Source organism: Bombus vosnesenskii, unplaced genomic scaffold (genome assembly GCF_011952255.1).
Source record: "Bombus vosnesenskii isolate JDL3184/JDL3185 unplaced genomic scaffold, Bvos_JDL3184-5_v1.1 scf7180000013351, whole genome shotgun sequence".
NCBI classification, from domain to species: domain Eukaryota; kingdom Metazoa; phylum Arthropoda; class Insecta; order Hymenoptera; family Apidae; genus Bombus; species Bombus vosnesenskii.
The window spans coordinates 2,737,852-2,759,235 of NW_022882987.1; the positions used below are offsets into that span (position 1 = coordinate 2,737,852).

Sequence of the window (21,384 nt, forward strand, 5' to 3'; positions counted from 1 at the left end):
TAAAAATTTGCAAAACTTCATTTGCTTAATTTGGTTATCGACTTGGAATGCCTGTTTTCCGAGCAACGCAGCATACATGTTGGTCGACCTTAAAAAAGAAAAATGAAAAGGGGAACGAAAAGCGATTTGTTTCCGCTATAGTAATGCGTTTTCTCGAATAATAGAACATGATGGTGAAAAGAAATCCCAGTCGATACCGATACCGTCCGGTTTAGACCGTTTCGTCGATACAATTACAGAGAATTGTACTCGAATAAATTATCAAAAGATTTATTGGCAGTTTGCTTTGAAAATTTATTGCGCTCCTAGCGAAACTCGTTAAGGTCCCGGGATCGTTTGTCGTCGAAACGATACTAGCACGCCACTATCGTGCCGGGATGAGTTCGTGTAGATTATTTTTTGTTTTCTGTTCAGCCTTTCAGCGTTAAATGTTTAATACAAGGTGAAATAGGCGTTTCGTAACGATTAGTAGAGTTCCCCTTAGTACACTGGCTATGAGCCAACATCAATTCCATCAATGGCAATAATAAATAACGAGATTCGCGCGTTTCACTTTCGGCGCGAGACATATTCATCCTTCTTTTTTTTTTAAATCTTTTTAAATATTAAAGTCAGACACCGTGACTTCAAGGATAAAACTTAACGACTAGCGATCGAAAGAACACATTCATCTAGAGGACTCGAGAAAACGTCTAATTTTCGATAATTGTATTTACACGAGTGACTCGTGAAAAACCACTGTCCGCCATTTCCTATCACCGTGTCACACCGAATTACTTATACATACTGAGTGTCCAGGTTTTTCCGCGTCTTTTCCTTCTCTTCTTCTAATCTTTTTTTCGGGTTCGTTTAAATACACGCATACACACAGATGTGTTTATCGTTTATTAGGGAAAAGTGCAGACATTTACAGAGCGAAGCGGAAAGCTTTCTCTTTCTCGCTTCTGCAGTTTTAAGAGCTTAACAATTAAGGAAGCTATACACACTTCTTTTCTCTTTTCTCGCACGAGCTTCTAGTTGCGATCCGTGGATAAAAGCCATACTCGTAACACACTTTCCTTACCACTTGTCAAAGTATACCATCCTTGAGTTAATCTTGTATGGAGAATTCCTTATATTCTTTAATCTTTTCGTTCGATCGTCATGGTACAACTTACAGTCAGAAAATTTCGCAACGATGCTTGTAAAATATATCGAGTATGATCTTTTATAATAGAAATATTAAGGTAGTATGAGTTAAAAAAAGAACTCTCTTCTGCTGAGTTTATTCATTCTTTCAATAAAAAAATAATAATAGTAATAATGAAATTTGTCAAACTTTCTGCATGTAAGTTACCATAAATAAATATCGACGATTTCCGAAGGAAGAAGCAACTCGAAATTTTTACCAAGTATCGAAACAGATAATAGTACAATTTTTAAGAGCAAGACGAGGTTCCATTCGTTTCCTTCCCCCTCTTTATGTTTTCTTTCACCTCAAACCATTACGCAGAGGGAAAATCGTTACTTTATACATCATACAGATACCGTAATTTTACAATAAAATCCAGAATACTGCATACTGACGAAAGCAATGGGGATCTCTTTATGTTCGTTCTCCTTTCTTCTTTCTTTTTTCAATTTTCCTTTTCCTACATTTTTCTTCCTTTCGCGCTCGATACAACTTGTTTCTAACGTCTCGTCGTTAATTTCAATTTTTTCGGTGATGGAAAGCTGAACGATATGTCTTCTGTGTCCTCGTTTCTTTTTTTTCCCTCCCCCACCCCTATTTAACGTCGAACACGCACGCATACGAAATTCTTGTTCCCATTGACTGTTTTAATTTTCCTATCTCGTCACATCGTGGGGCATCCTCAGTGTACGTTATTCTGGCTGCCTCGACCGATTTTTATACTCATATACATTATTTATACTTACAACGACTAAACGAATTAATTGTACAGTGTGTATTTTTCCTCCCTCATTATTTTCTTTTCTTCCCCTTTTTACCATAATAAAAGTGGGAATAAATTGTTATCTCTTTTTCATATCTATTTTTTTGTTTGTTTCATCTTTATACTATAGCAATCTGTATAAAATATCCTCCGTATTCAAGGTATATGTACAGCACGTGCGAAATCCGTGCATATGTATAAGTATATTCTCTATCAATAATTCGTTCCCGGTTGCACATGCACGCCTTTTACAACGCACGGTAATCTCCGACATTTCTCTCTTTTGCTTGTCTCCTCTTTTGTTCTTCTCTTCTCTCTCTCTCTCTCTTTCTCTCTTTCTCTCTTTTGTTTAAATGTATTCACACTGGCTCGAGAATCGTCCGTTCAATGTAAAAAGGGCACTTGATCGAACAGAGAGACGTAAACGCGATGCTATCGCTGGGGAGGAAATAAATTCGTTCGAAATACAACCGGCCTCGTTTCCGATTTGCGTGTGAATCTGTACGTATCAGCTCCATTCTTCGCTCGTATCGCATCCGTATACGCAACTGTCGAACGTCTCCTAGGCTCCCAAACGATACGCTTGATTTGGTCGAGGAATGTACAGGGTCTGTTTGTCGTAAATGATCGATGATACGACTATGCTCTTTACTCGTTAACTGTCGAAGAAGAATACCATTAACCATCCGAGCTGTCTCTCAAAATTAACGATCTTCGTGAAGTACCCTGTTATAATAGGTAACGATTCTTCTGATATTTTCAAGGTCGCGTAATTCTCCCCCGCCATTTGGCTATACCTCCCTCCACCTTTATTTATACATTTGTTTACTTGCTTACAATACACGATAGTAGGAGGAAAAAGATTACTAACGCTAGATTCGTGAAAAGATTCGCTCGGTGTAATCGGAAGGATCAGCGATCCTTTTGTACCTCGTCTGTGGCTCCCGATTACTGTAACAGAAAACACGTTCGACACGGAACAACTTTTATTATCCATCCGTACGTTCCAACGATGCCGTCAACTGCGTGTACCTGTTACCAGAAAACTTTCGGCACTGATACGCGGCTCGAGAAACAACACGTCAAACGATGCTTGCTCACACGTGGCTGGTCTGCGAGCGACAAAAATGTCACACGGAGCTCTCCCTTTTCGCCATCACGATCGGTGTGCTTATCTTGCCATCTTTCTGTGACTGAATGCAACACTGCGCTGGAATCCTCGCCTCCATGTCCTTGGTCATCAAGGTGCCGCTGGGACAGGTCCTGCTGACGACACCAACACCAGTGTAGAGTATCGGTGGGCTCATCGTCATCGACATTGATTGAACGCTTTGACTCGGCCAGTGTTGCCTCGGCAAAGTGCAAACGCCGCTTTGATAGTCATCGCCCACTATCGGCTGAAACTGTAGTTCATGCGTGCTGGATGATCGATGGTTTTTGAATGTTTTAGTTTGAAATTATGGTCATTAAGTATGGATGGGATAGTAATCGTTTTATCGTAGTGTCATTTAGAACAAAGCTAACCGTTAGAGTCGATTGTACGTATACAGTATAGAATATAGAGGATTTTATGAGCATTATGAGAGAAATTACTATAGAGAGTGTGGCAGGACGCGAATAGATTATTTCATATGAAAAACTAAGTTAAAAACGTGGAATGAAATGTACATGATCGGATGAGACGATACGCTTTGAACGTTTTAGTTTGAAATTGTCATTAAGAATTGATAGGATAGTAATCGTTTTATCATATTTTTCGTTTAGGTTATTTAAAATGAATGGAATTGATCGTATAGACAGTTGTGGAAGCAATCGGAGAGAAATTACTATGGAGAGTGTGGCAGGATGCGAGTGGATTATTTTATATACAACAATGAGTTAAAGATGTGAAACAAAATGTAGATGACCGATGCCTTTCGAATGTTTTAGTTTGAAATCATCATTATGGGTAGATGGTGATCGTTAGACGTATAAAGTTTATTGTGTAGATGGCTGCATAAGCATTCAGAGAGAAATTGCTACGGCGAGTATGACAGAATGAGAATAGATTATTTTATATGCAAAAATAAGTTAAGAGCGTCAAATGAGATGTTTTTGTTGGAAGCTTTGTTTTCAAGAAAATTGAATTTGAAAGCTTGTTAAGCACATATGAACTCGACTAATTCCCGACTAGATGAGAATGGCCGTAGGTTATTATACGAAATGTAGAATAAAATTTGTTCGTTGAAAGTCTCGATTTTGAGAATATTGAGTTTGAATACACTTAATCAAGAATTATAGAATTCAGTACACGCGTGCTCGATGAATTTTCAAATTTCATTTTCTCGAAAATGAAGCATCAAATGAACCAATTTTGTTCTACATTTTCGCTTTATTTCCGTATGTAGAATGGTATCCTGTCCAGTCGCATGTACCACGCAAACTCGCCTCGTTTTCTAGACGTTTAAAGCAACGGAAAAGTTGAAATACCTGGCTGGAAGTTAGTTTTAGGATGGAGTATGTAGTTGGAACTAGAGAGTAGAAGCGAACGTGTAACTGGGGATAATCAGGGGGCGCATTAGTGAAAATTGAACTTACGCTTTTATGTTTCGTCAGATTCGAGAATTCGTGCAACGGCATGCCGTTACGAATGGTGCAGTAGCCGACGTAACTGCCGTGACCGCTGACGGAAGTAACCGTCGAGTGCTCCAGCAAACTTCTCGACGGTGACGTTTCGATCGTCGACACGAGCCGCCTCTTTCTCAGGTACTCCGATGGCTCGTCGCCTGTGTACATATAGAATTTTCAAATTGCTTTTAGATACTTCGCTTTAATCCTTAATTGCTACAGCGAAGTGTAAACAAGTTTATTCTCTAATAGATAAACATTTCTGCAGGATATTTGTCTAAAGTCGTGCTTTTGTAAACTTAAATGAAGTGGAGAGAATTTAAGCAGAAATTTATTTCGTTTGGTAAATATCACAATGAGTGCTATATTTCGGATGTTTCATATATTTTTGCACGTTGTGTGCATTCTTGTAATTTTAAATTTCCTGTTAAGGTACTTCGATAACGAATTATTAACTTCACGAAAGAACCTATAAATTTATAAGATTTAGCCACGCAAAAGCCAATTTCAATCTCTATTGTTTGATTCCTGAAAAATTTAATCGATCACCTACTCTGGTATTAAAATTAATCTCACAACGTTTGAATTATGGAAGCAAAATCCTGCAAAGTTTAAAGTCGAGGAGCGTGTTTAATACTTTAAAAGAGAAGTATACACAGAATTGGTAAGAAAAGAAGAGTTATAGCAAGAAACGTTTTGTAAATTTTAAGTCAACTTATACGTAGTCGATCTGATTGGATCAATCGACAAAAGCACACAAACCTGTGATTTGTTGAGGTATGATGTCTGGATTCTTCTCGTCGTTTTCGCTTATGTCACCGCTACTCTCGAGTTTCCTGAACGGACTGCTAGGATGTTTCTCATCCGTGAGCAGACTGCTTCCCTCGCGAAACCTCAGCTCCCGTTGGATAGGGATCGTTTTCGTTTGTTTGCCATGATCCTCCATCTGAGACTTACTTTGCTCGTCCACCTGCGTGTGCTGAATTCTCAGTACGACCATCACTATCACCGCGACGATGATCAGAGCGGTCACCACGCCGATCATCACGCTCAGCATCGGCATTAGTCTCATATTCTGTCTTGGTCTCTCTAAAATTACAGTTATAAATGTACAATTTCTTCTTTTTTTTACGTCTTGCAGCAAGAGATTTCACGTTTAGAAATTATCAAAATGTTTTTCAAAATGTTAAACTTTTCATTTCTGTCAGTTTTTGGGCGTGATAAAGAAAGTTTATTGTCTTCTTTTAATGCCTCGCAGGGTTTCAAAGGAATAAACTTCACATTTACAAGTTAACATCGGGCAATATTTTCTCTTAAAATTGTAGATTTTGTAATTGTAAAATTGTCAATTTTGTCAGTTTCTAGATGGAAAGATAAAAAATTTGTTGTCGAATGTCAATTCCAATTTTAACGTTCTTCTAATTCTGTCAATTTCTGGATAGTAAAGAGGAGGTAAATACGTGGATAAGAACGAGAGCAGTAATTACGATTAGTCGAAATGGATGCGAAGTCATCTACGCAGTAAAGCGAACGAACCAGTTCCACGGCACAATGAAACAATTTCCCGCTGCGATGGATGAATTATTTCGCGTACAAAGATCTTGTTGCGAACACGAATTGAAATTTATCCTCTCCACTAGCCCTGTCTTTTGTTCTTTGTTCAAAGTCGTTTCGCAAATTCGTTCCATTTATCCGTACGCGGTACCAGGGTGGTTCGTTTTCATAGTTATAGATCACCGAAAAATTTTTGGCTCAGTTTCCTTTTATTTCATACGGGAGAGCTTGCAGATCGTAAAATATATCATGTGCAGCCTTTAAGCTCAATTGCGCAAAGATGAAAGTAGCATTTTATAAAAGTTCCGGGAATTTCCTATAAACGGATAAAAGTCGAAATTTCTCAAATAAATGAACAGATTAAAATGCAAATAGCATAGTAAAAGGCAGTTGGCTAGAGAAATCCCCATTTTAAAAAGGATTTAGAGCGTGAAACAAAAAGTTTCTTCATTGAAAGCCACCATAATTCTCAAAAACATCGTGAATCAAGAAAGACTGTATCAGCAACGTGTTATATAATATTAGGAAGAAAGGAAAAGAAAGAAGAAAGACAAGCTATTACAGGGACAAAGGTGGAGAATAAAGTAAAATAACACAGAACGTATGATTTATACCCACCTGACTCTGACGTTAATTGTTTTTCAGGTAGCCTGAGGGTTCCAGCCTGCACCACCATCGCTTCGCTGCGCCCTTTATCGTTGTACGCGTATATGCAGGCCTGATAAAGGGCGCCTGACTCCAGCTGAGTAACACTAAAACGCGGCACCATCGATGTCAGATTAGCACGCAATTCTTGGCTGTTGCTTTCTCTTACTTCCAGAAGAAAGGACTGCGGCAAACCTCCGTTGAACCCCTCGGCGCATCGCACCGAGAACGAGTTCGTCGATGTGTTGGAAGTGGTGCAATTGTGAACCATATCCGGTCGACCTGGTATAGAGATCGGTAACATAATCCTTACATGGTATATGCAATATTGTGCGTCTTAAAAAATCATCTTTACGCTGGTATTGCTTCTGTCATTGTTGGGCCGTAATACGTGAAAATAATCGCCGTCGTGAGAACTTATCTTTAATCTCGATAGTTTACGTTTGTTTGCTCGTGTTTGTTCGCTTCTACCAGAACCTTTACACGAGCAACCTTTAGGGTTTTAGAGAATTTGTGAAAGGCTCCAAGTGGAAAAAAAAATGTTATATCAGGTTGAACGATGCACGAGTTTAAGGATTTGGACGATTAACTGTAAAAGCTCGAGTGATCTTGTTTTCAACAGGCACTTCACATTTTTTGGGGCAACATGAACTATCGAGCCGGATCGCGTGGAAATCACGAGCACGTCGTAAAGTTTTTTTACGATAACTTCGAGACAGCTTTTATTCCGTTCTACATGAAAGGAATCGAACGTTTCGAACGTAATACAGTCAAAGTTTAAAAATTCCTCTGAACGATGAAACGCAAGTATTGCGATGGTCTTGCGCACGTTTTTTATTTTGTTGGGAACGATATTTAAATTTTATAAAAAAAGGAGACCGTACCGTCTGAAAAGATGACGATACGCTAAGGGTCGAGCTAGATTCGTAATACGTTCGAGGATTTCACAAGTTAAGATAGATTACTAATAAGACAGCGACGAAATTAACAAAATTTCAACCTGTAGCCCTCTAATTTACGATTTATTCTCTCGTATATGCAATTTAGTTATTTATCTTCTCATTTCATTATGACCATTGGACTAATTACTTTCTACATTAAAAATGGCATTAATCGCATTTTTCTAATATATTTTCATGCCTATGTTCAGAGATTAATTAGTAGGAGCAAAAGAAGGGTGAAATTCGTTCTAGCCTGCTCTATTGATAGAATAGGAAGCTATTGCATTAAAGGTGCTTAATGTCGGTAAATGGAGCGAAGCAATGGATAGATACAGTGTACTTTAATGGAGAGTAATTAAAAATACTACAAAAAAAGGAGAGGGATAGAAGAAAAAAGGTAGAGCGAGGATATGTTCGCGTAACGGTGGCATGGTAAAGAATAATTTCGTTGGGATATATTAGATTGACAGAGTGCAGCACTTTACGTTTCGTTCTGCAACTAGAAACGCGTTTCCTTTATGGCAACGTAAACAAGGTGCGAGGTGGGTTCTGTTTAAACTTATTTACCGGAGCTCCCAACTATCATTCTTTGTTCCAGTGTCTCCTTAAAATTCCCGAATAATGAAAATGTTTTTCGAGGCAACAACGTCGCGAATACAACGTTCGATAATGCCTGTGTAAACGGAGGAAACGTTTTCGGGGATTTCTTTTTTCGCAAATTATCATATTCCTGCTAAGTGTAAGGTAAACATGCTATCTGCGAAATATTTGAAAACTTCGTAACGCGGTTGTGTTATACGTCAAATAAAGCTTCGCGCAATTAGGAAAGACGGCGCGATTTTATGCAAATATTAGATAGTCAGACTTTTACCGCGAACTCGTGGTATTTTGTTGACGGTGAAGAATAATTAGCGGGAGAAAGGGAGGGGGTTGACGAAAATGCGACAGGACAGTTGAAAAGCGGACAAAAATGACATCAAAGGATGTCAGCAGCTGGAAAAATTGCTCGGTATTTGCTGTTATCAAAAGAAAAGAGAAAAACAACAACTTGCTATAATCACGCGGTGTAAATTTCCATTTGGTCCCTTTGTTTTTAATTTCCTGAAATATCTGGTGCGTCCATCCCCACCAAGAAGTTTTCTTCTGTCGAAAACTGGCCGACTTTTCCTTTGAATATAGTAAATAATTCTGTGCTCTCGCATTAAAAAGTTATCATGGTTTCTATCGACAGTTAAGAGATCCTCTAGTGATAATCGTAAGTTTTTGTATAGTATAACACCGGTGAAATATCTCCGTTTGTTTGGTGATTTGTGAGTAATGAGTATTCGGAATTCTTTTATTTTTCGACACGCTTTTTGGCGTTACATTCGAGTAGCCATTCTTTTTTGTCACACAACAATTGGATCGCTTCAGTAGTTCGATGGCCGCGTTCGTCGTAAAAAAGGGCCATCCATGCATGGATTCCCACGCATACACAGACGTGATAACGAACTTCCGTTTTAATCCCGGAACTCCTCGATTTTCCACGGCGGGATTGTCGCTTTTGAAAAGTCAGCATAGCACCAGGTGGGCATTTTTTTTTGTAATTACCATCAGACCGCGGGCACGTTTCATTTTTTCCCTTGCATTTCAAGTTTTATTCGTCCATTTTGAGCTTACAAATTTTCCTCGATCGACAAACTTGTATACGTGTTCTTCGTATTTCGAGAAAAGTGAGGAAAAGTTACCACGTAGCCGGTAATAACGATTTATGTTAATGATTTGGTCGAGAGATTAAGGCGGTGGAAAGACTTAGGGAAATTTTATGCTAGTTATCGCACAGACGAGTAAAAATGGAACGACGACTGACCGGACAAGTGAAATCGGACGCTATCTTGTCAGACGAATAGACCTGGCGTGGTATCTGATCGAACAAGTAGCTCGAGACAGTATCGTATTAGACTAGTGAAATGGGACAGTGTTTGGTTAACCAAGTAGAATGGCACAAGCTTATCCCAGCGTAATATTTTAAGTAATTTGCATTTCTCGATGCATCTTTCGACACGGTATTGTGCTTACTAGTAGAGCAATTCATTATTTACCTGTCACGGAATTTTCTACAATTTCTGCGGATATATCATGGTTTCCTTGGTAGTAGATCTTGCAGTTCTTCATTTTTATTAACTAGTTACTAATGTGTAAAGTTTTTTAAAAATATTACTATACTGTTAATTCTATTAGGAATTATGAATTATATCTTTAAATGATTTAATATTAAATCAGTGTAAAGAGACTCAAGTATTTTATATTTGTTGCACGCGTAATTCTCTGAACTCGTCATACAGAATTGTTCGTATTTCATACGCTGACATTTCTTTGCGCGACAATGAATAACTCTTGTGAAAAAATCAAGAGAAAGTAGAATTCACACTCTTCTCAGTTCAGTTAGTGCGCGGTTGGTCAACACTTGCGGACTGTAAATTATAAAGGTATTTTTATTCAAATGTGCTGACCCTTTCGCTCTATAATAATTCACGTCTGAGAAAGAAGTTATTTAATTTTATTTCAAATATAAAGTCCGCAGTTATAAAGGAAATTCTGCCTGAAAAGCTGCATGAAAATGAGTTTTCCCGTTCCCTATCCAGGAAGTATGTTAATATCCCCGATATCGATACAAAAAAAACTTCCACTAAAATCGCAAGAGTCAAAGAAATTCATCGCAAATCTTTTCTAATTTTTCGAATCTCGGTAAAATCTTGAAAGAGCGAAACGAACGAAATAAGGGAATCGCGCGCGTTATATTGTTCGAATATCGAGTTTCACGGTTGAGAGGAATTTCCATGATCGAATTACCACATAAAGATACCTCACCGGCCGGTATGATGTGATAGACGCAGGGCACTTGTTGATGTCCTATTCGATTGGTGGCCCAGCAGAGCAACGTGCCGTAATCCAATTCCGTCATGGGTGTGTAAGAGACGATCGAGGATGTGCCAGCCCTGGCGATATGACTCGCGGCTACGTCGATACTCTCAGCGGAATTGTTGAAGGTCCAGCGGAATTGAACCTCAGGCGGGTTTGCGTCCACTTGGCAAGATATGTTTGCCTTTTCTTGTTTCGCCACTCCATGAACCTTCGTCTGATTCGGTTTGCAGGTGGGCGCGACTGGAATTCAAGATTTGAATCGTTTCAGTTTTATTCTACGCGTCTATTCCAGGACTTTGATCGAATTTTTCTCGGAAGAGATCGAGATTTCCTTTGATTTTATTTTATGATTCCATAGAGACTTCGTATGCAACTATTTTATTTAATAATTAGAAGGAACAAATATATTTATTGTAACGTATAATATAATAATTAAGGAGAAGGAAATATTAGGCTGCACGAAAAGTTTAGTAGCGAAATTTCAGGAGGCAATATATATATTTTCATAGATTTATATCTTGTTGAATGATATATGGTTCATTTGTTTCGATAACTTTCTATCACATTATCTTCTTCATTTTATCACACTTCATTCTTGCAGTGTTTATTTATTAGCGTTTATAACGTTTGTTTTATTACTAATAGAAACGTCTTAATTTGTCGGGAAACGATGTTTAATTGCCCGATGTTGAGAGAACGGAAATTGTCTCGCGGACCGTCTGATCATTTATTTAGGTGGGTGACACGTACACATTACGTTCAAATAAAACGGAGAGCTTTCCCCATCTCCTTCCGTGTTGTATCCAACACAAGTGTAATTGCCTGCGCTTTTACGGTCGACGCCTTGCAACACCAAGCTTTGATTACTGATTATGATACCCTGTGTGATGTTGAGATGAAGAGTTTTTTCCTGGAACAAAGGGTGATTGATGCGACGCTGATGAGTCACAGATTGTACACTTACGACTGATATAATCCATGCAAAGTTATACGAAATTTTGCTTCAATTATATCCAAGCACAGTTTTCAGCGTTAAGATTAATTTCCAAATATTAATAATTCTACGCCAAAATGGAATTCTGAACGCGGAACGTTGCAAATAAATTTCCTAGTCTATAGAAAATACCATCGTGAATTTTTCAACGTTGTTGAAAAATACAACGAAGTAAGCTTGGTACTCGCGATCGACGTTGTTACAGAACTTTGAATACCCTTGTTTCGGTCGAACTTCACATCGCTTCCCCTACTTCTGTACTAATAGGGTGGCGGTATTGTGGTTCTATACTCTTTCAACTCACATGCGAAGCTTCGTGAAACTTCGTGAAATCCGAGAACGGGCTACTTCCGAAACTTTTTGATCCTCAGAAAACAGGTTTTGTTTAAATTAATTTTAAGCTGAAAAGACACGGCGAGACAGTTCCTCCCGTAATCACGGAAAATGAAAGAAGCATTTAAACACACGAAGAGCGTGCGTTCGAAATTGTTATGAATATAAGAGAAAGTATCAGTTAGATTATAAGTTTTGAGTGCACTGAACTAAATTGCAACTTTTGGGGCTTAGAGTCCCAAGCGATCGTAGATGAATTCGAATGCTAAAAACGGTAATACGAAGAGCAAAATCTTGATTATCCGCTAACGATAAGTCACTGGGAAGATTTCTTACGTAGAAGTAATTAAAACTAAAAATTCTAAATTTGGAATAATCGAAATCGAAAATAATAATCGAAGTTTCAGCACCTAAATATCAATTCCGAGTATTATAAATTGCTTGAAGTGCGAATGGAATGAAACTTTCCACAATTTTACGATAGAAGATAGATACGACTGATATCGAACGTAAGAACTGGATTAAATTAATTACAAAATTGCTTACCAAGTGTCGCCATTCAACCTTGTAAACGGGTGGCTCGGCATGAATCAGACAGTCGAAGTAGACGTCAGTTCCCTCGCGGATCGCGTTAGGATTCAAAGAGGTGCCCAGCTGTATCCGCGTTTCCGGCGTGTCTGCAAATTGAAAACGTCAATATGTCGATGGTGCCGCGGTGAATAATCGTAACTGATCGACACGGGCTTTACAAGCGTTATGGCTTCTGCAGGAATGTGTCTCTAATACGCTTACACTGTATCTCGAGCACCCAGTCGTCTTTTATCGACTCGGCTCCCATGATTGGATGTTCAGCCCGGCACGACAATTGTCTACCAGCATCTGCTTTGGTCGCCATGAAAGATAAGATACTGGTGGTCGTGTTCCCATCGCTCGAAGTCTGTAACAGCATTATCATAACTTCCTCTTGCGCGATTACATTTTCCTCCTTTTATTTCTACTTTCTGCCTTTTCTTTCTTACGTCTGGCTTAATTTTATTGTTCGTTATTTTGTTTGGATCGAAGCGAGTTCGAGATGTAGGAAACGAAGAGACGGTTGCTTGGACGAATCTCCGTTTGGAATAATAACACTCTTGTTTCTACAATAATTAAAAGATAGTTGACGAATTTCAAAGTGGAGGAGAGCCATAGATGATAAATACATGACTTTCTTCAATTTATCTTAGAATATATTATTATTTGTACGTATTATTCGTAATTTTTCTGATAGATTTATGTGATAGCAAATTATTTACTTTTTGAAACATTAAACACTAATGATGTACTTAGGAAGATGAAATTGGTAGATTTATTAAAAGTAAAATCGATTAGCAAAGTTTTTGAGAGCCTCAATTATGAAATAGAATTTCCTGGCTGTTAAACAATTTCAGGGTTGACATACATTCGTGGATATGGGCTTTTATGAAAAGTCGAAGAAATTTTGAATGAAACTTTTTTCTCTTGACTTTATGCATCACAAAATGTAGCCTTATTGGTAGTCGTTCATCCCTGGCTAATCAGTAGTAAACTTTGAAATACTACGCCAATGTAATTGTCAATCTACTGTTACAGGCTTAGAGAGGAACACCTTGAGTGCATTATCTTGCAGAAATAGCTTAGCGCGGGGTTTTCTTAGTCTAAAATGTCCATTGATTTAGATATTTTCCCGCGGATCTGTTCAGTTTTATGGTAAACTTTACGACGTTGAACTCTGAAATTGACTTGCATAAGATATATTGTTATAGCAGCTGAGTTGCGCCTTGCACTTGCCTTGTTGTTATCTTATATCTGACTTATTGAAGAAGCTATATACATCTGAAAGTTCTCAAGTGTTTGTTAAGACTTTACTGTCTCTGCACTTCTGAATATTCCTTCCATTTGTTTTCGAATCAAAGTTCCTGACTTTAACGTCATGTCTATTAACTTTCCTCTTTCGTTATCATTTTTCAGAAATTATATAATTAACGGGTTAAAGATCCTGACGTTGATGGATGTTAACTTTGGGTCGATAGATTTTGACGAAGTTGATTACTTTTAATAATAGCGTCGTCATGAAGATCAGGCAAAGAGAAGAGCACCATCAGTAATTTATCGTCGAGATAAAGTTTAGAACCTATTTGCCACTTTTCCATTAGTGTTCCTGACGATAACAATAGCGATATATTGTCATTAACCATTGATGCATGGAAGGGTGATTTCCACGAAATCACAAATGGTCTTTCGATAAAATTGGAAAGTTGAAAATCATCGTAAAAGGCGAAACAGTAACAAAAAAAAAGATCTTTTTAATGGAAAAAATATGTAATTCTTTGTATATAACGCTAGAACTACCAACAGTCAAAACGAAGCTATTTCTATCAAAACCAGTCAAAATGACTGGTCTTTAAAAAATACGTAATAACCAAATATTTTTATATTTATTGATTTATTATATTCTTACAAAAGGAATTCTGTGCTTTGTAGTAGTACATTTTTAGTATTATTAATCCATCTGGGATCATGATCCCTAAATGAGGGTTAGCACATTTGTAAAATAGTAGAACCAGCTATTTTAATTGGTGTAGTAGTTCTAATGTTAACTAAGGATTAAGAGATTTTAATTCTGCAAATTTCGAGTGTCAACTTTAAATCAGTATTTTTTGCTACTTGTAACAATTATAATGCTTATCGTTCGATGAATCTTCGAAAGAAAAATTCTGAATTTGCCAAATACCTCTCGTGTTCTCCGCGTTAAAGTTACTCTCCATTTTTGCAAATACTTGTCTTCTTTTCGGAAAACTGCTGATTAATATCGCATGCTCGTATCTAGGCAAGTAGAATATTGATTTCACGGGTCTTCGAGAGGCACTCGAGTTATAAATTTATATTTTCTTTTTTCTCCCAATGTTCCATCCGATCAACATATAAATATTCGAGACGCGGAGATCGAGAGACTGATAAAATAAAAGCGGAGGGAAAGACACTAGCCAGGAAGGAAACGAAAAAAATATTGTTCTAAAGTTGATTCCGCGCGACTTTGCGCTGCTGCGTATATAAGAAAGTTAAACAAAAGAGGATGAGACGTAAGAAGAAATGCGAGGAGGAAGTATAATCTATAGAAGTATATCGGAGGAAACGAGATCGTTCTTTTTCTTCCTCAACTTCTCTTTCTTCTTCCTCTTCCTCTTCTTGTAATCTCGCAGTTTGGAAACTTTCGTTCTGGCCGTTCTGTTTCTCTACTAACGCGCCTTACGTTTTACATCGTCCTGCACCGATATTTTTCACCCGAACGAACGAACTATTTTCAATAATCTTTACGCGTAAGGTACAGTTGCTTCGTATTCTCTGACCATCGTTCGTCTCGCCAACTCTTGAAGTTCATATTGCGAAATGAATTTCTTGTACGATAATTTTCCGATTAATAATATCAGCGAATTTGCAAGTTATATATTAGAGGTTTATTATAATTTTAGGTCGAGCAGTTAGACAGATGGATTGTAATTTGTAAAATGTTGTTAGTAAGATTTTATTTGGGCTGGTAACTAATTTGTTCTTGCTATTCAATAGAATTTATACTGGCGAGCTGTATTTGAGGGTTGTGAAATTTCACTGATAATATTAGTTCAGAAGTATTCGTATCTCATTTGCATCTAACGAAGAGAAAACGCTGTATTCAGCATTCTTTGGAAATATATCTGTCCCGATAACAACTGTTAGATAAAATCTCAACTCGTATTCAGATAGTGAAGTACTACTATACATATTCTACCAACCTCTGTTATCGCATTTCGTTTACAGATGCACGAAGCAGAAATCTATAAACAATCTGTCGATTACTGTTTTCCTATTTTCTTCAAACTTTTACTATCTTTCCCGTGTCTTACAGAAATTTCCAGAATACTCTCGATAAATTTCGATTCGGTAATCGCTTAGAGACAATCGTGACTCGTGCATCGAGCTGGACATCGAGTATTCGTATCCGAAACGAGGCGAAACGTCTCTTAAATCGCGTCCAAATCCCCGAGGCTGGCTATTGTTTTTCAACGAAGGACATTCCGTCCGGGGCTAATTAATGGTCGGGTCGTTGTGTATTCCCGATTCTCATGACCCAGTCGATTTCCCTTAATTACGCAGCCGTAACGAGAGCATGGAGTCGCGAGGGTAGCAGCAGCGTTATCACGTCGCTGGTTTGCTCTCGATTTAAATTATTCGTCGTCTAATGGCGCTTTTAACGTGGCTTAAGCCGTGGCACACGTGAGCTCGTGATAACGATATCCTGGCACGCTATCGCGAACGGACCGGTACACGACGACGGAACACGCGCCAAGTACACGCACGCGGAGAACAACGTATTTTACAGCTGCTCTAAGAGGCCACGCCAAGTAGGGATTACAAGTTATGCTGAGTGCTTCGACGATGCTAAATCGAATCTTACGCCACCCTGTTTTACTCTGTTCGACTCTCTACTTCCTCTATCTACACAAGTTCCCGCGTGACTAGTCTCCCACAGAAAAGTGATATTCACGGTACATCATCTTCAGATACACTGCCGTCCATGTGTATTTCGATATCTGGTTCAATTTGATCAAAAGATTAATACATTTATTATATCTTGAAAGTTCAAGTAAGGTAGAGTTATTTGAATGAAATCCAATTTTGAATAGCAACTAATCAAATTTGTTGTATATTACGAGACAGCATTAGTTTTTAATATAATAGCCAAAGGATGAGAAAATATCGTATATTCTAGACCCAGCAAGAAAATATATCAAAAATTTGACTCAGGTGTCTCCGCAGGATTAATTTTCATCTACCTTCGATTATTACTTTTTTATTTATACCAATCAGTATCAGCTATTTACCAATATCTGCCAATCACATATTGTTTGCTCGAGACAAGATCACAGATCAAAATTAAATTAAATTCGTTTGAAGTATGTCTTATGTATTTGTAATAATTCGAAAGTGCTCAAATACTTATGGACGATTATATCGATTCATGAACAACGTGAGATTTCAACCGTGTTCTCTCTTCCTCCGTTTCCTTCTTCCAGACGGTTTCCCTGGACAAGTATATATTTCGATTCGCGAGATATTTCACTGATTTAAGAGACTTGACTTCGATTTACGCTCGACCAGGGAATAGCCAACTCGATCTTCGCGAACGATCCATACTGTTTTACTTGTCTTGATACTATTACTTACAGTTTCCTTCGTCTCTACTAAACGCTGATCGTTTCTCCACCAGGTTACCGTAGCCGGTGGCCTGGAGCCGGAAGTGGTGCATACCAGCTCGTACCTCTTGCCCGCCGACAACGGCTGGTTCGACCCGATTATCTTCACTTCCAGCGGGGGAACTGCAAGTACGGTCGTTTGCACGGTATTAGTATCGTAAGAAGCGTATTTCACGCAAGAAGAAGGTAATGGCTGGTTTTGCATCCTTTATGAGTATAGTAATTGGGAAAATGTTTGGTCGGAAATGTTCAGTTTGAATTTTCGCGTTGATTTGTTTTAGTCAACGGTCAATTGAACGGCCAAGATAATAGTTTTGTAAGCTGTATGATTAGGGAAATTGTTTGGAAATATCGAAGTTTAACTTTTCAGCTGATTTGTCTTAGTATTAGCATTAAATATAAGTCGGTTTTGTCTTTTATATCGTATATTGAATAGCTAGAGAAAATTGTTAATTGGAAATATTCAAATCGATAGATGAGTTGGATGTGTTCTATATATTGAACAATTGGGAAAATTATTTATTTATAAGTTGTTCAGGTCGGAGTTTTGGATTAATTTGTTTCAGCTGATGTGGAATTATGTCTGAGGGATGATTTAGATTAGTGAGATAAGTTTCGGTTACTGGGTTACCTGAAAGAGTGGAAAACTAGAGCGGAACACGGTGTCTCCGCTGAGCGTAGAAGAGGAATGGGACAGTATCTTATCAGACGGAAGGAGTAGAAATGGTAGCTGGCCAGCCGAGTAGAATAGGACTGCGTGTGAACAGGTAGTAGAATAGGATTGTGTTTGGGTTACACGAACAGCGGGAGTGTACTTGGACGGACAAGTAGAATAGGATAGCAGGTGGTTAGACAAGCTGAATAATCGCTTGGATTATCACTGATAATTAATTCTCGTTTAATCTTCTACGAACAGTATTCGAAGAAATTGGTAATTTTTCGCTTTAAAAATAGGTAACGCGATTCAAATAGTTCGTTCCAAGTTCCTGGTATATTTATACTAGACTCCCTGCTCGCGTTGTGGTTGTTTTTTTTTACACGGATAATCGTTTGCTTTATCAAGTCCGAAGCATCGATTTTTCTTTCCCCTCGTTGTCCTTTATTATTTTTTCTCAGCTTTGAGCGGCTTTATTATGCTCTAGATACAATGTGAACCACCAGTTCAGATACAGTTGGATAACGTAATAACTCAATTTAAGCTTAATCAACCTCCTCTTGTTACATTGTACGTATTATACGTACAAATCGTGTAACAGCACGCTAACATCTTTAAAGTCAGTGAAATTAAAATAACTCGTAATTCATTTCAACGTGAAAGTTCAGAAAAGTATTCCTCTCTCTTTTGTTCGCATATACACCATAACATAATAAAAGAGAGTAAATCGTTGAAACAATTTCATTGTATATACAAAACAGGTCTGTTTCCCATACGACACGTAATCAGAGCGAATTTGAAAAGAAATTTCATCCGGCGCGGCGCGACAAAAAATCTGTTCACGTCACGACAGACGTGAAATTATATAATTCCATACGCGTTGGTAAAGAACACGACTCGACGAACACTGCTCGAAACGGATGGGAAAAAGATCTGTAATTAATCCTCGTTCCATTATGTCCTCACATAATTGAACGATAACGGCCGCGCGCCAAGATTTAAGTATCCTTCTGCCACTCTCTTTCTCTCTTTCTTTTTTTCTTCCCTTTTTCTTTCTCCGTTTCTTTCCTTTTTTCTTTCTCATGCGCAACACTAGAAGCGTATCTATAGTCACCAGCGTGACTAATTGACGTTGATAAACTTCCTTTGTTATAAAGCGATATGTCATTGGTGCCAGGTCGCGCAGACCTGATCTTCGCTTATTAAATTATTCAGAATTAATCAGAAAGTTCTTTGTCCTCGAAATTCTCTTTACCCGTATACCCAAGTCTTTCGTTTGTTCGAAACAACGATACTGTGCGCTTGGATTTGCGCGCGAGAACCATCGCTTTGATCGTTCCTCGATGTGATCGAATCACTTGTTAACGAAAGGAAATTTTTCATCGTAAAACATAGAGTAAGACTATGATTATATACGTTTCTTAGGATGTGTTTTCAGTACATCGTAGAACACCCTATACATATATATATATCGTATTTATATATATAAATATATATGTCTTTTCATCTCCGACATATATATATAAATATATATGTCCTTTCATCTCCGACACATATATATATGTCGGGTTTACATTAGAATTAGGGGCGTGAAATGAATCTTCGTTGGGATTACACGTTGTCGTTATGCAATAGAGAAGACATTGACTAGTGCAAATACGATTATCACAGAACTAGGTTCAATAACGAATTCGCGGTCGACGGGATGATAGATGAACGTGCTCACAAAATCTAAATCGGACGCGTAATATTCACGGGTCGTAAGGTGTTACTCTTTTCGTCGATGAGATCGCAAAAAGGAATGAATTTCCGTCCCGATGATGCTACAGAGGAGAACTATAATGGGGTGTGTCTAAGGACACGAGATCATCGGATTCGTCGAGAAAAGCCTTCGTTCAGAAAGTAAGGGAAATTGGCGTTGCTGCTAATTGGTCAATCTCCATATCGGTGGTTAGAAAAAGATGCTAGCTGCCCTCGAGGGAAAGTTGCTAGTGGGAGACGCCGCTCGTTGAGAAATAGGTCTCCCCTATCTACCCGTAGTTGGGACAAAGACTGCTTGTCTGTTTGAAGGACTTTGGTTAGCTAAATCTTAAGATTTATAACGGGTCCTCAGGCTAGCTGAACATGTACTGCGGAGATGCATTGACATCTGGCAATCATCTTACTCGAAGAATAAGGTCTGCGTGTGGCGAGCCACGGGACAAAAACCGTTGGAATTTAACCGTGTTAAGAGATTTTCCCGAAGTTCCAAAGGCTTCCCTTTCGGAAGGCTCCAATGCCCTTTCATCTCCGACATATATACCAATGTCGGTAGGACATAAGGAAATTGACCAATTAACAGCAATGTCAATTTCCCTCACTTTTCGAACGAAGGCATCTCTCCACAAATCCGATGATCTCGTGTCCTTAGACACACACCATCATAGTTTTCCTCTACAGCATCATTGCGACGGAAAGTCATCCTTTCGTGAGGTCTCATTAGCGAGTTACATAGCGTCTTCACGCTCGGTGAATATTTTACGTTTTAACAAAGAGCTAGTTTAGTAATACTTGTATCGTAGACAAGTAAATCGAGTCCAACATAGACTTTGGAAGAAAGTACATTTGTTATCCCGTTGACCGCGAATTCGTTTTCGACCCTAAGACCATTGTCATTAGTATCTAATCATCGCGGTTACTACTTATCAATTCTGGAATATCCACACTTGTACTAATAATCATATTTACACTAGTCAATGTCTTCTCTATTGCATAACAACAATGTGGAATCCAAATGAAGATTCGTTTCACGCCCCTAACCCTAATCATAATTGTTAGAATTTAATCTTGGAATTAGGATTAATATTCTGTGGAAGACACAATGTTTGTGTTGAAATAATACAATGTGATATTTATTAAACAATTATTTCGAGAGTTATAAATGTGCGTTTTGGAATGTAGACAGTTGGCTAGTTATTCACAGACTGGCTTAGTGACCCATGGCCCTTGAAAAGGTTTTGAGCCCCACTCTCTATGCAGTAATGAGTGTGACCTGTGTGGCGTCACATGTGGCACAGAACCTTCTAGTAGCTTCTCGACGTGCCCATCTAGAATGTTCCATCCATATCCTCACGCTTCTTCCGGCGTTTTTTGGAAAAGCATGCACGTGCTAACTTCCGTGGTGCATCACACGAACGCACGCTAGTGGGGATGGCGCTGGGCAACGAACGGAAGAATCTGTACGATCAAACACTCTATCCGCATGCGACTGATATCGTTGTATTCCAACAATAATGTGAACCCGACATATATATATGTAGTAACTTATGGATCTTAGAGTAAGGACAAGTAATGATGTTTTATTTAGAGTTTAGTGTCGTTTAATAAGCGATACTCAATAACAAAAGGACCGATTACAATATCGTCGCACGTCTTATTATCATACTACCCCGCTCCTCCACTTACACTCTCTGACTTCTCGATTCACACTCCGTGACCTCTCAACTCACATTGCGTTCTCTCAACTAACATTCTGGCCTTTCTAGCATTCCTTTGTCTTTTCCTAGGCCCACCACACACGTATTCCGCA

General features: G+C 38.4%; 1 protein-coding gene across 1 annotated transcript in view; it reads right to left on the reverse strand.

Moving 5' to 3' along the window:
• Nucleotides 1-402: 402 nt before the first annotated feature.
• LOC117236688 (neural cell adhesion molecule 1) overlaps nucleotides 403-21,384 on the reverse strand; it is a 306,271-nt gene continuing 285,289 nt past the window's right edge. The window contains exons 6-14 of the mRNA XM_033499841.1: nucleotides 17,133-17,284; nucleotides 12,705-12,849; nucleotides 12,459-12,589; nucleotides 11,336-11,495; nucleotides 10,532-10,825; nucleotides 6,714-7,022; nucleotides 5,304-5,630; nucleotides 4,512-4,699; nucleotides 403-3,337 (exon numbers count right to left, since the gene is read on the reverse strand). Coding sequence (XP_033355732.1) covers nucleotides 3,065-3,337; nucleotides 4,512-4,699; nucleotides 5,304-5,630; nucleotides 6,714-7,022; nucleotides 10,532-10,825; nucleotides 11,336-11,495; nucleotides 12,459-12,589; nucleotides 12,705-12,849; nucleotides 17,133-17,284 — 1,979 coding nt within the window. The 3' untranslated portion in view covers nucleotides 403-3,064. The remainder of the gene's footprint in view (nucleotides 3,338-4,511; nucleotides 4,700-5,303; nucleotides 5,631-6,713; nucleotides 7,023-10,531; nucleotides 10,826-11,335; nucleotides 11,496-12,458; nucleotides 12,590-12,704; nucleotides 12,850-17,132; nucleotides 17,285-21,384) is intronic.